The sequence below is a fragment of the Pyxicephalus adspersus genome, chromosome 4 (assembly GCF_032062135.1).
Source record: "Pyxicephalus adspersus chromosome 4, UCB_Pads_2.0, whole genome shotgun sequence".
Classification (NCBI taxonomy): Eukaryota; Metazoa; Chordata; class Amphibia; order Anura; family Pyxicephalidae; genus Pyxicephalus; species Pyxicephalus adspersus.
Genome location: NC_092861.1, coordinates 112,815,197 through 112,830,627, shown reverse-complemented (window position 1 = coordinate 112,830,627; position 15,431 = coordinate 112,815,197). Strand labels below are relative to the sequence as shown.

Here is a 15,431-nt window from a genome sequence, read left to right as displayed (position 1 = left end):
GCAAATCATGATATACACGACTTTAGAAACCTAAAGCCACCCAGTTAGGGTTAAGATATATTTTAAACACCCACCATTACCCTTTAAATTCATATTCTGCATGCCAAATGCTTACTATGCTAGCCCTTCCATTGTCTCAGTCTTGGTGGACTTTTGACTTGTTTACACTAACGCACTACTTTACCACACAATATATTAAAAAAAAAAAAAAAAAAAAAAAACACACATATACACTCCCAGTGATCAATCCAGAACTTTTTTTTAAGCCAAGTGGGAAGAAATTGTAGACGAGTGGCAGCCCCTGTAGTGTGACCCAAATCTTCAGTAACCACCCAAATACAGCCGGATGGTTACTGAAAAGTGCCAGGTGGTGTGCCCAGCTATAAAGGGCTGGGGATAACATTGCACTTCTGAACACTTTCTGCACACTTTCTGCAGGTAAGGGTGACCACATTGCATCTTGTTGCTGGATCCTAGCAAAGCTTAGTTTTCCACATCCTAATAGAAGATGCTCCTGTACTATACAGCACTACATTCTTGCTAGATTTCCTCAACCTTTCCAGGATGATATGAGAAGTGATCCTTCCCATGGTACTCTCACCTAATCAGTCCAGGGTGTACAGCAAAGATTTTTACATTTTCTTTTTTAAATTACGTAATATTTTTTAATCTTTTACTGAGTTTTTTTAGGTAGGCCTTGAAAGCTAAATCTGTACAACCTGCTGTGAAGACTTTGCCATAAAGGAATACATCGAATCAGTGTTAAATTGCATTATTGTGCTGTATATTGTATGTGATTACTGCAAGAAAACAAACAATTTCCCAATAAAGCTAACCTGAATGCTTTTTTTGGGTTAGTAGCTTAGGCTATGTACACGTCAGATAATCATCCCCTGAGAAACAGTCAAGCTTGTCTTGGGTAGAAATCGGACAGCCACATCAGATTGATGATTGACCAATCCTCTAGGACTGCTGTTTACTCCAATGGAGGAGAGCACAGAGGGGTATTACTTGCTCGTTTATATATAAACAGGGAGATCCTTGTACTACTGGTCCTCAGATACATCTTCCTCTCCAGCAAGAACAGTGACCAACACAACTGTGATAGCACCTCACTCCAAACCTCAGTAATTTAGAAGCCAGACGCAGCATTGGTTTATACATAAAAAATATACAGGACATTCTCTGCTGATATATAGGCGACATTTCATTCAATATGTGAATGTTTTCAGGATACTGCTTAGACACAATTTGTAACTAACAGCAGATTTTCATAATATTTTTTTTTGGTCATGTCCACTTTAAACAGTCAATTTTTTCTTACACCCACCACTTTAGAGGGAGTAATGTTGACACAAAACACAAGAATAAAAATGGCATTAACAATAAGAGACTCCGGGTCATATATGCCAGACTGTAGCAAAACAAGTGTGTGAACCAGCGCTCAAAAAATAAAACTAGAACTGTGGGAAAGTAAAATGTGCCTAATAAATCTTTAACGTTAGACAAAAATCATAAAAGAGAAGATCAAGGGCTTATAGCTAAAAGTGTATTTAGTCAGATGAAACAAACTTCACTGAGATTAGGAGCTATTTTGGAATGTAAGATGCTAAGTGTTTAAAGTATACACTAATAACCAACAGGAAAATCAACTTTTGCTTCACTAATTGCAAATTTTAGAAATGGTAGACTCCATGTTTTCTTTTAATCAAGTTTCCTTTAAAATTAATACATTAGATACCTTGCAAGGATGTACAAAATGATTAGTCATAATAGGCCTAAAGTTCAGAAAGTATTCATACTTCCATGAGGGTACAACACATTTCACAATGCTATACAGTAGTTTACATTGCCTTATAACAGTACTGAAATCACTTCTCTAAGGTTCAGTTGACTGTTGTGGAATGCTTTAGTTTATACAAGTGTGCTTTCTGTTAGGATTTGTAAAAAAATCACAACGGGCCTTTAATTGTACCTGAAGCAATGTTTTCATTGCAGCGAATCGCAATGCATAGTAGTCTGTTACTTTGTGTTAAGGTGCAATTTAAAGCAAATTTGGGCCGTCATTCAAAAGGCCATATTGTGCCTTGAAATAGCACAATCAATGCAGTAGTGTGAATGTACCCTTAGGCCAGCTCCTAAATATTATTTTGTGATAATACATGACACCACAAGACGTGGTATCAGTTCTCCTCTGCCACTGATGACAGCACAAAAAACTACAAATCATAGCCCCTAAGTAACGTGTGTGTGCTCATGCGGTCACTGCTTTGTAAAAAAAAAACAGAGCTTTGCAGAAGTTTGTGAAATAAACACCATGACAGCTGCTTGGTAAAGTTCAGAATAAACAGATTTCTTAACTCACAGCACTGCCTCTCACACACTGTATTGGAACATGGCAACCCTGCACAATTTGCATTTGTACGCAGACAGCCCTTGTAAACACCCACATGTAAAGCTGAGACAGGTCAGAAAGCTATTAGTATTGTATTGAATACAACAAATTATATACATTTACTCAGAACGTGAATATCATTTCCAGGGAAAGTTACACCTTACATAACAAAAAAAAGGCAATTGTTCAACACACCGATGTACGTAGCTGGAGATTCTTTACACATCTGATTTTAGAGATCCCTGGAGAAAACAGCCTTCTGGAAGGGGTATATGCCCACCTATACAATCCATTTGCAGAATTTACAGAAAAAGCAATGGGATGCTACACGTTTCTTACAATATTCCATTAGAGAGACCACCTGACAATTCTCCTTCACAAGGAATATAGTTTTTTATTGGAGGATAACAATGTTGTAACAAACAATGGCAACAAGAAAACAAAGCAGAATAAAAAAAGCCATCAAAACAATAAAAGTAACAATAACAAAAAAAAAGTCATCCCGATAAATACATTTACCCAATTCTATATATAAGGCCATGGACTAGAGAAGTGACTGCAATTGGGGCTTTATGGCAGCATCAGTGGGTCATTAGAAAGAATTCTATAAATGTACCAAGACAGTTCAAATGATTGCTTAAGTTTCTGTTTTAGTAAAATATCTATAATCTATCTAAAGACATAAAATTTTCTTTTCCCTCTACGAGGAATTTAACATTCAACAATAAATGCGGTCTTACAGTATGGATTTGAATGATTTTACCCTGTAAGCCATTAGCGTTTCTTTAATCACATCCTTGCATCACTCTCTCTCTGATTGAGCCACATGTGCTTAGAAGGATTTTCTCAAAGGTAGATGGTAAACAGAGCTTTAACAGACGTACAAATAATAAGATAAAAAATTCCCTTTACAGTTAAATGATCGAAAACATTTTAAGAAGGTCTAGCAAGTCTCTTACCTTTAGACAACATTTTTCATTACACACAGGGAGTTAACCTGAAACTGCCTTCAATTATGATAAAAGAAACCAGGTAGCTTTGGCAATGACAGAACAGGAAATAATTAAAGTTTATGTATTGTAAATCCAACCAAAATAATCATAAGTATACTTTAAAGGCGAACTGAACTTTAAAAAGTGATGATATGCCATGTTATTGGGAATATTGGGAACTAGCACCATGAAAAATAGCAGTGTACTTCCTGGTGTGTGAAAGTGCCTGGACACTCCTGTGCCTAAAGCTAGAAATCTGCGGGGAGATTGGACTGCTGCCTCTGACCTCTAGTCTAGGAACTTCGGTGCAACATTCCGTAACGTTATTACTGTGCTGTTCACCGTTTTACTTGCTGAATCCTCTGACATAATGAAGCAAAATTTTCTTTCTATCAAGATGGTAGCATCAACACAGAGAGTCGTATAATAAAGTGTATTTACAGACAAAACTTTTTTATGTTTTTAGAGAGATATGGGAAGAGGTATCATCTATTCCATAGCACTGGATGTATGTGGGCAGCCACCAAATAGGACTGGACACCAATGTAACCCCATAATCTGAAGCAAGTATGGACAGGATATGTACCAATGGTCTTGCTTAACTGCTTATATTAGACCCTACTTTAAGACCAAAAGCTGTTCGTTTACATTTACTGCTATAGCTGTGGTGTAAAGTTTGCCTGTTTAAAGCCACAAAGCAAGAATTAAAGGTATTGCACTGGTGTTACATTCTAACTGCCAGGAAACCACAATGGCAGGTATTTAGCAAGTTTAGTACATCATAAAACCATCTGGTGAATCTTAGTAATATGAAAAATTTGTTAAACTTAAGATCTTTTTTTTCTACATAATTGTACAAAAGGCAATTTGGCAATATAAATGAGTATGGTAGTTCTCCCCATTAAGCATGACAGAGGTTTTAATCCTTATTAGTATTTTGGCTATACATACACTTGGAAAACTAGAGGAACTAAAAATTAAAAACGGTGGCCTGCATCGGGACGAAGAGGAATTACAAGACGACACGGGCCCAGATTGTGGGAAGGAACAGTGCCTTTGAGGGATCTGTGAGATTAAAGGTAAGTGTAATCATTTTTATTTTTAGTTTAGTTACACTTTAACAAGTTTTCCATGCCCTGTTCTGAATTATGTCTCTGTGTTGGGATGGCCATTTTGGTAAAGATAGTGTTTTGCTTCCTGATCACTTCCCAAATCACCAGCAAGGATAACGAGTAGCATGCTAGTAAAAATCACCAAATATCTCTCCAAACCTCCTGAACAATATATTAGAGTATGTTTAGACTTGTTTCTGAAAAATGTGGCCGTTAAATACTTTCCAAAGCCTACCCTGCACAGCTAGGATTCCAAAATCGTTTTCAGGCAAAAAAAAAAGTTTTCAAAAGCCTGTACAGGCTTTATTGGCATTTGCAAGTCTATGGAGATGTTTGGACAGCCAAATGACTCTAGAAGCTGCAGAAAGCTTCTGAACAAACGCTTGTAAAAGCATAAGGCCTACACCATGGGTAGGCGAACTCCGGCCTTTAGGCCAGATACGGCCTAGCCAGAAGTCACTTCCGGCCGGCAACCCGCGGCTCTTGATCCTCCTTGTTATGCTTCCTTTCCCCATTTTTCTGTGGTCGGCGTTAACACTTCCACTGCCGGGGTAAGGGGACATTCCCCCTCCTCTGTATGCATTGAGGGGGAGAGAGATTTCCTTTCAGGGGCGTTCCATTTCTCCATATGCATTGCGGAGGGATAGGATTTCCCTTTAGGGGCGTTCCTGGTGGGGGTGGAGCCATCACCACGGGACTGGAGAGAGAGTTTGGCCTAGTGTGCCTTCTTGACCTCCTAAAATGGCCTAGTAGCCAAAAAAGTTTGCTGACTCCTGGCCCAAAAACAGACCCATTCACTTTAATTTAAACTATTTTTACAAGGCTTTTGTAAGTATTTTCAGGCTGTAAAAACACTTACAAAAGATTGAAAATGCCGTTAGAGGCCTGAACATGCCCTTAGAGGCAGCAGTGCCTTACATATCACACTGCACATATATACAGCTATCAGGCTGTAGACACAGGTGTGCCTAGGCACGCTCACATACCAGAAAGTGAACTACCATTTTTCAGCAGGAATTCAACACTAAAGGCAACTTCTTCAGGGTACTTAACATTCCTAAGTACTTTACATTAAAAAGTACTATAGCATTCCTAAATAATCTATATAACAAAGCAAATCTCTACTTTTTGTGTTCATGTCCACTTTAAATAGTTAAAACTTGCATTAAATGATCTTGGAAAGCTATCTCACCAAAAGACACAATACTACATAATATAGCTAAAAGTAAATATTATATATATATATATATATATATATATATATATATATATATAATTATAAATTTTCTGTCTATTCCTGATATTCCAGGAGACCCGATAATCTCTTCCAAGGTCAAAATACACATATACAGGTTTTGCCCCAGCCTGTGAATGGACAGTGAAAGAAGCAGAAGCAAACTAATAGGTCCATCTCTCAGTTACTCCGCTCTCCTGAATCATCAGCATGTTTGCTTTTATCTTACTAAGATTTGTGTTTATTACACTGTGTCTCCCTCGCCTATTTTGAGATCTGCTGTACAGTGGAGGGCAAAAAGCTACTACAAAGTCAAATTTAGGTACTTACAATTCTTGAATTTAGAAAATACATTAAATGACAAATAAAACTGAGCTATATTAATCTTGATCTTTTATATCTGCCTGGAGTTGATCTTTTAATCTCTCAGTACCTAGTATCAACCATATATCTTGGTCCTAAATGTAAAAACAAAATGAGTGCTAACCTATAAACCAGGAAGGCTGCAGAAATATTTTCCCAGCCATGGGGAAATCCTGGAGAAACCAAACCTTGCTGCATTCTATATCAGAAAAAAACAATGAATAGGGATCTAACACATTCCTGTGCAGGAAAAGAGGGAAGAAAAACATATCGGAAGGTTCTTATTATGTCATTGCCTAAACAGTTTATGGCCATTTACCTAATTCACGCCTGAACTTTACATAAAGACTTCCCCCACCTATGCTCGGTGCTCCAGTAACAGCTTCATAATGTCTCTCTAAACCAGTGTTTCTCAACCTGGATTCTTCCAGAGGTAGCTACGGGTTCCTTGAACCATGAACAAGTTGAATCTCCTAGGTCAGTTTAACCAACACCAAGGACCGTTTTGGCTATCTGTAAGGGTTCACCATACTGGCCACCATGCTACTATACTGTAAACTGTGGTTATACCAATTTTAGCACGCGTTCCCTAAAATATGAAACTTATTTCAAGGATGTCTCTATTTAAAAATGGTTGAGAAAAGCTACTCTATTAGCAGCCTGCAGTTAGGTAGATTGAGTTTATTAAACGATCAGTCCAAACAAAATAGATACTGCCATATGGCAGAGGTTAGCGTGTCAAGGCACCTGGCAATTACGTCTCATGGTGACTATCTGGATGAGTTCCCGCGCCTGCTGTGGTTAATACATATGTTGCCCACTATTCCTGGTACAAAAGCTACAGGAATGCTGAAACCCACCAAGGCCAAGGAGATGATGCAAATATCCTAGTGCTAAAAAGAACTATTTTAAATATTATGGAAGAGAGATCTTATTATTGGAGTATCTAAAACACAAAGACTAAATGCTGGTTTATATATCAAGCTTTAAATAAAGATCACTGCAGAGAAAATCAAACATCTTCAACTATTAAAAAAAAATGCCCAAAATAGATTTACAATAAAACGTTACTTCCTCCCAAAAGTACAAAGTACAGCTGGCACTACAATCGGTGGTGGCTTTCATTCATTGTTACAAGTTATTGCTTTGACCAATCACAGACAGCCTTATATTCTGTGCATGGCCAGTGATTGGCTAATGAGAGAGGAAGGAACACAACAACAGCAATCACCATCAGAGTGCCAAACCTATTATCAGCAATTTTTTTAAATAGTTTTACCTTTTAATTGCTTTCGATTGTTGTCTCCAGTTAATAAAACACAACATTAAATCAAACCTGCTTAGGTCACAAAAGCCTGTAGAAAAATAGTTGTAGTACATTTGTGAAAGGAGAGAAAAAAAACTGAAATAAGGCTACAGTTACAAAAAAAAGCCACAGATGGCAAATAGTATATGCACAGGATGGAGAAGTCAGATAAAGCATCTGGTTTACCATATGACAACATACAACGATTGACAAACCCAATGCAACATCATTCTAAGCCTTCCACTGTCTTCTATAAAAAGCTACAACCACTTATGTCACAAGATTTGTAATTACTCAGAGGGGGAGAATGATGCATCATTATTCAGCAGGCAAAGCTAGTATTTTATGACCACTGGAAAAGTGCAACATGAAACATATATATAAAGTATATGTGTATAATATATACACATACATATACACACATACACAAAAGTGCCATTTGAACGATGCAGGGAGTGACATGTAAAGGAGAAAGTGTATCGCAGAAACATGCACGATTATTGAACGACTGTACACACGATAGATAGCAAATGATCATCGGCCAATCAGATCCGCTGTGGCGGTCGTTCATTTCCAAGGACAATCCTCGTTTGTCGGCGCCGTTGGTCACCATTTTTGTGAACGATTTTCGGCCGATCTGTTGTTCGTCTCCAACGATAATATTTGGAAGTGTGTACGCAGCTTAAGATCCATGTGTTGGGTAAAATGTTTTAGAGACAAGGAAACATGTAAAATAAAGTTTAACTGAATTAAAGGAATATAGGAGAGTGCAGTCTGCTTTTGTATAAATATCCTACAATGGGGTTTGACGTTTATACAAAGTGTGACAACAGATGTACTTATTATAGCATATTAACTAACTGATTCCAGGCCAAGACCAACGTAAAACTGTATTTAATCCAAGAACAAAAATGTTATGTACTACAACTTCCCAATCCTAATATCTGGTAGCTGATTTTTTTCAAATTTGTTACTGGTGATCTTGCCAGTAACACTTCTTATGTCTAGAAGTAACAACACTTAGTCACCGTACGAGAAACTTTGTCATTCTTAGACGGGAAGTATATACCAAAAACTACAGAACATAGAACACATCCCTCTCTCTATCTCTGCAGGACAGAACGTGTGTTAGGACTAAATAATGCGTTGGTAAGGCTGACCATGTGACATTTTATAAAGTTTAACAATAAGTCCACGATACTTTTATTGGGTTTCTGCAAGTTCACTAAAGTGACCTATACCATATTAACATGAGATATATATTAAAGCAGCATTTCTCTAAATCATTGTAAATGTTGTCCTGAGCTAAATAGAAATATATTGAAGCATTTTTTTAGGAATTGCAGTGTCCTTATCAAATCCTGCTCACTGGGCTAAAAGGTCAAACCATCTTTCTTCCTGGGCATTCATGTTTATCCTATAAATGCTGGCTGGAGTTCTGCTTTAAAAATGTGGGTAGGTAATGTGTCTATTAGGATACCTCAAGATCTTCATTTCAGACAGTCCTGAATGATAATCATGTATAAACCCTTTTGGCAAAATGATACTCCATACACTTTCCCATGACATAAGATGACTAGCAATAAACCAACTTATGAAGGGGTCAGCACTCAGGAAGATTAAAGTAGATGCTAAAGCACAATATATTGTATACATTTAATTTAATAAAATACTGTTTGCCACATATTTGCATGTTCTATTGAATCTTTATAATATTGTAAAAATTGTATCTCAATGCTGCCAATCTCCTACAGCCTCTGTACAGCCATTTCTGGTCCACATGAATGCGCTGCATGGATGACTTAACAGCATTTCTCATGTTCTCTTCGAATTGTACATATGCTACAAGTCATTCTTCACCCAAGTGATCAGTCTGTAGTGACAAAATACTTCAAATAAAGACCAAACTTCTCTTGTATCTCAGGAGCCTGCAGGTTTCCACTTCAAGCATTATTGCCGCGGCAAGGGGGTCCTCCCCTTCAAATTAAAAAAAAAAAGTTTGCATTATATAAAAGGGTTAGCCACCCTTTTATAATTATGTAAACTATTTGGTGAGAAGTCCATTTTGAGGAAAAAATGTGCAATATGAGTTAATTTAGGTGCTGCTTCTTCTGTCACTGTCCATTCACAGGTATAGGTGGGCTCAAAAGAAAGTGGGGAAAACTACAGCAGGGGAATCACTGAGATAAAAGTATATTTAGCCAGTTTGCTTATTGTGAAAGGAACTAAAAATATGATGACAGATTCACAAACTAAATATGACAGATCTCCATCTGCCTTCTTCCCATCAAGGGTTCTGCAACTTCCAGATCTCCTACATAATATTAATATATCTGTACAGGACTGTGATCATATAACAAGTTGACATTCAAAAATCCTGCCATCAATAATCCGGTTCCTTCAGATTCCCGGCATGGATTATGTAGCGCATTTTCAAATTTACACGGTTTTCTGGAGGCGCCGGTTATGTTTTGATGGCGCTGTACTCCAGAATCCGCTATTGGGTCTTGCTTGCACGTGCTTTTCTGCTCATTCCTTCCCATTTATTTGCTGCTGTATAGCCCCATTATGGATTCAGCTACCATTTAAAAGACTGTACAGGTAACCATTCTATGTTAAATATATACAGCATATATAACCGTAACAAATACGAAATTTTCCAAAATCGGGCACTCCTCAGGTCTGGAGATTCCCAGATTTTTGAACATCAACCTGTATTAAGATTTCTGATTCTCAAAAACCACCAACACTACAGTATTAGTACAATGAGCTGAATTTGCCAGATAAGAAACAGGAAACCTCCACTACCACCAGAAGGGTTAATGAGCAGTAAGACCTTTCGATTCTCTCAAGAACGTTTCTGATGAGAAAAATCAAAACTATGCTGAAGTATGAGTAAACCCAAAACTAAGTTCTAATAGTGGAGGGAAAAAATGAACAGTTTTTATGCAATCTGAATCCTCATTGGGAAGATTTACCCCTATGTTTACCCCCACGATCATTATAACAAGAGCAGAAAGAAATCCAAAACTTTAAATTTGTCCAGAGAGGTGAAACCATCCAATGCGGGCGAATATTCCTGCCACAAGCATCCACAAGGGGAATTTCCCTCCCCAGGATGTGATATGAATGGAATACTTCCTGGCAGGACACAATATAACCTAAATGGGGTTTTATGTCTAGCTATTCCAACAAAATGTAAAATGAAAAACACACAAAACTAAAGTTTGGGCATTCAGGAATACATTTGGTGTATGTCAGGAAAAGTTATTGGTAAACTTTACTGAGAATAAAGGGCTGAACATGTTTATGAGGTCACAAGAAGTTATTTCATCATCATAGAGATGATCTTACATTCATATCATATAAATGACCTTTCAGTAACAATGAAGATATAAATAATCGGTGACAGACTGTAATAGAAATGAGATTATTATATGGCAGCAATGGATATCAGTCTGATGGTTTGATTACTAGCAGCAGCCATGTATAATGCAGGCATAAAAGCAGCGTACACACTTCCAATAATTATCGTTGGAAACGAACGACGGATCGGCCAAAAAACGTTCACAAAAAAGGTGACCATGACCCCGACCAGCGAGGACTGTCGTTGGAATTGAACGACTGGCACGGCTGATCTGATTGGCCGAGGATCGTTCACTATCTATCGTGTGTACAGTTGTTCAGTGATCGTGCATGGTTCTGTAATACACTTTCTGCTTTCCATGTCACTCCGTGCATCGTTCAAACAATCATTTCTAGTGTGTGTACACTATTGGTGGATTATATTTGAACGATCGTATCATTACAGCATGTACAGAATTGTGCAATACGATTGTTCAAAATAATCGTGCATAATTGTTCACTTCCTAGCGATAATTATTGGAAGTGTGTACCTAGCCTATACAGAGGCCATCGTGCATATACAATACATAATACTGCCATCACATTATATTGGGGTTGTGCACTGTCATGGCCAGCACAGATACATTTCTGTGTATTATAAAGACAGAAGTGGGCTCTTCTTACCCGCACAGCTCGGTCGGTGCTCCTTCCCCTGTGGAGTCTCCGCCGGTACCGCTGACGATGATCAGTAGCAGAGCCAACACCGGGGCTCCCCGGGATCTCATGCTGCGGCCGAATCGAGAGCACAACCCCAATGCACACAGACAGCGCAAGACAACGTCATGTGACCATCACATGACAGCCCCGCCTACTGCCTGACACGTGATGTGTGCTTCCCTCATCCTCTCCACCTTGTGTACTAATATGGTTACTGCTGGGGATTGTGCAAGCTTTACCCAGGGTATAAAAGGTGATCTGTACATTAATCAATTGGAAAGAATTTGAAGTTTACACATACATTAATAAAAAAAAGGTTTTTAGACTGCCTTGAGATGTAGATAAGTTAAAGCTGAAGTTTTATCCTTGCACTGGATCCAATTTACTTGAAGGATTATGTGTTTTTCCTGATTACCATTTCTCATTCTGCAGAACTGTATAGGAAAGTTCCCTCAAAGCCTTTTTGGCCTTTTCTGATATTATTGTGCACAATGCAGGATCATCAGTCTGGATCACACATTCTGGATCACCTAGATTGTAAGCTCTTCGGGGCAGGGTCTTCTCCTCCTGTGTCACTGTCTTGTCATTTGTAACCCCTATTTCATGTACAGCACTGCGCAATATGTTGGCGCTATATTAAAAACTTTTTAATAATAATCAAGCAGTAGAGGAGATCATTGGCTGTGAAAGGAGTAAGGTACATGGTTGGTGTTTCTCCATACTTACCATGACCTAGAAAAACAAGTCCTTCACCATTGTGGTTAGGAGGTGGCTCCAACTGTATAAATAAGACACAAGAGTTACTCCATCCTAGGTGGACAAAAAAGATTGACATAGATGTTGAACCTGGCATAGATGTTGGTGACAGCAGGTGGTTTTGTGGTCATCACATAGAAAACTTTAAGTAGTCCACTTTAAAAGTCCTAATGCATGTTGTTTCAACTGTTTTAGGATTTCTTGGAAAAGCAAAGTGTAGCCATTTTCCACTATTTTTGTTTTGTTATATTAGAACTCCAGACATTAAATTATATGACACTACTGAAAATAAACATTGAAGCACCCTAAAAAAACGGACCAGTAATTGCTTGCAAAAAAGGGTCCATTTATAACTCTTTATTTGACAGTCTGCTTTTAGACACTTAATGCAGTGTCCAGGGGAGGTTCCCCATCCCTGCTGCCTTCATTGACTTGATTGGGTACTGCCCTACAGGTAAATGCGCTACCAATACCCTCTTTCTTTTGAAAAAAGATTTCAGCTTGCATGGGGCCTCATTCCCAAAATGTAACCTCTGTGTTGTGAGGGTTTGTGAGTGCAGAGCTTTCTTGGAATCTAAAAATCCCCCCAGATATCCACACCCTCACCCTGGGAAATGAGCATAGGAGTACTACCCCTTATCCATTTCCAGAGTTAAAACCTCGAAATAAGGACACATCAGTATGTGTAAAAAATAATTTGTATTCTTTTTTTTTTGAAGTTACATTTGCAAGTTCCAGTGATGTGTACACGTGATAAATGGTCTATTCTTCAAGAGATGGGAGGTGTTGCTCTAGTGCTGGCTGCAGTTGGAGCAGACACAGTGTCTTCAGTTGCCCTCTTTTTTTATTGGCTGAATTAATTTAAAAAATGATGACAGGGGTCAAGTCATCATTGTTTAGATTTTATCAGCCAATCACAGAAGAGGGCAGTTGAGAACATACATTGTTGAACTCAACATCCTACACTGTAGGGGTAGCTGTCATCGCTGGATGGATTATCCATTGTAGGCATATATACACCACAATGGACCCTGAAAATTTATTGCAAGTGCCAGTGCTCACCAGTGGACAATCCACCAATCTACCACTACACTCTTCACCTATAGCAAGCTCCCCGTCATGACCTAGGAACAAGCTCAGAGACCAATTGCTGTAGCAACTAGGAGGTTCACAGAGTAAATACTCTGGGTTCAGTTCACAGGCAGCTGTAATGGTGTAGGAGCAAGACAGAAATGTAGTCAGGAATAAAGCCAAAGTCAGTATCCGGGTAAATCAGTTAAACAGGAGCAAGCAATAAGAGTAGTCGGTAAATCTGTGTCCAAAAGTCTTCAGGAAAAAAAGCAGATGAGGCGATGCAGCAGCAGCAGACACAGAAGCAGGCTTGGGTTTGGATCCTGATGCTGACACCACCACTCAGCCTTAGGAGGCTTTTTGCACCATCTAATCACACAGTTGCACCCAGGACTTTGGAGTGCAAAGGATGGCTTCTGGGAATGACTGATATTGAATCAAAAGCAGGTCAGGGGACACAATGGAGGTCACAATATCCTGGGTCAGTTACCAAGGCAGTACAGGTAAGTCTAGAAAACACAGTTAAGTCAAATGTCAGCCAGCCAAATGAGGTATCCAAAGGAAAAAGACAAGCAAAGGTCAGTCACACCACTAGCAGGTTAGCAACTATATCTGAGCAACTATATAGAACCAGTAGACAATGGCAGGGAAAGTTAATAGCCAGGAACCACTGTGGTTATTAATATTATACAGCCTTCAGTGGCACAAAGTCTCGGTTTATGGCTGGGGGGGTGCCGATGCTGAGACAGCCATATGCAGAGCTAAAAGGAACCAGTGGACAGAGAGCTAGTTCTTTGATTTCCTTTGCTTCTGCAAACAACGCAGTCAGAGGGAGTAAAAAGGGTGTGATGGACTGTGGTGGCTTATAGTGAAGGATGGCCAACCAGATAATAATTTCCTAACAGGTATTAGTGAAAAGAAGAAGAATAAAGATTTTTTTTTAATATATTGTATTTCTAAGGCTGTTTTAACCTTTCTAGGAGTGTATAAGGGTACTGTAAGTACTGTACACCTCTGTACTGATTCCTGAGGGTGAGCGTTATTAAAAGGGGCTTCCATACTTCAAATAAGCTCCCCACCTGCATACCACCACAACACTGGGTTATATGTACGGATGAGGCCCTCTCCTAGAAAATTGGCACCGCTGGGTCTGGTTTTTGTTAGAAAAAGAAAAAGAGGCTAAACCTTTATTATCCCCTCCCATTTTTGTCAAACAAGATTCGAGAGTAGAAACACGTATCTCTGGCCATGTAGTGTGAATGCTGCATAAATAAACTGTTATAAAGATTCCAGAGAACCTTTTATGTATAGGACATGTTTGTTGCCCCTTTTCATATCCAGGAAGGTCCACACATGATTTACACCCCACTGACCATCAATGTTGGGAGGCGTGGAAGAAATCTCTTCCATCAACCAACAATTCTGAAGGCAGGATGTAACCCACCAATCAATATTATTTAAGATACTTTTTCCCAATGATGCCAGGACATTCTTCCACATACAAAGAATGAAGAAAGTGACATCACAAATTACGTGGTTGGCTACTTCTCTCCAACAGGTGTGAAAGCTTGTTCCTGCTCTCCAGAATACAACGACAACACAATACAACAAACAGAAAACATTTGCCATATCATTCTCATTGTTCAGTCGCGTGACTGTGCTGCAGTGTGCAAAAATGACTACAGGTTCTAGAGCGATGAATGGGAAATCCACCTGTAGTAAAGCTCATTATTTACAAATCTTTTTATATTTTTTCCTAACCAATATGAGAAGCAATAAAAGTCTGGATAGGTAACAACAGCACATGACATATTACATCATATCATCATTTATCTAACAAAAACTACAGCGAAATGCAGAAGTGCAGGAATGGAAGGGGTAAGTAGTAGCCAGGAGCTACTAATCAGCAGCAAATGTGACTGCATCTATATATAGCTATATGTCAGGCTCTACAGGCCTCAGTTATCATGATAAATGTTAATGTTCATAACAGTACAACAGGAACAATGATGGCTTGTCTGAAAGATTAGCCAGGAAGGCCTCTTCCCTCTAAAAAGAACATGGCAATTAGCAAAGTTGCATCTGGACAAATACCAAGACTTATGGAAAATGTCCTTTAGAAGGAAGACACCAAAGTGGA

The 15,431-nt window shown here is 38.7% G+C and overlaps 1 protein-coding gene across 1 annotated transcript in view; it reads right to left on the bottom strand.

Annotated features, from left to right (window-relative positions):
- The window catches only part of IGF2R (insulin like growth factor 2 receptor), a 74,165-nt gene extending 62,576 nt beyond the window's left edge, over nt 1-11,589 (bottom strand). The window contains exon 1 of the mRNA XM_072409317.1: nt 11,432-11,589. Coding sequence (XP_072265418.1) covers nt 11,432-11,532 — 101 coding nt within the window. The 5' untranslated portion in view covers nt 11,533-11,589. The remainder of the gene's footprint in view (nt 1-11,431) is intronic.
- Nucleotides 11,590-15,431: the final 3,842 nt, after the last annotated feature.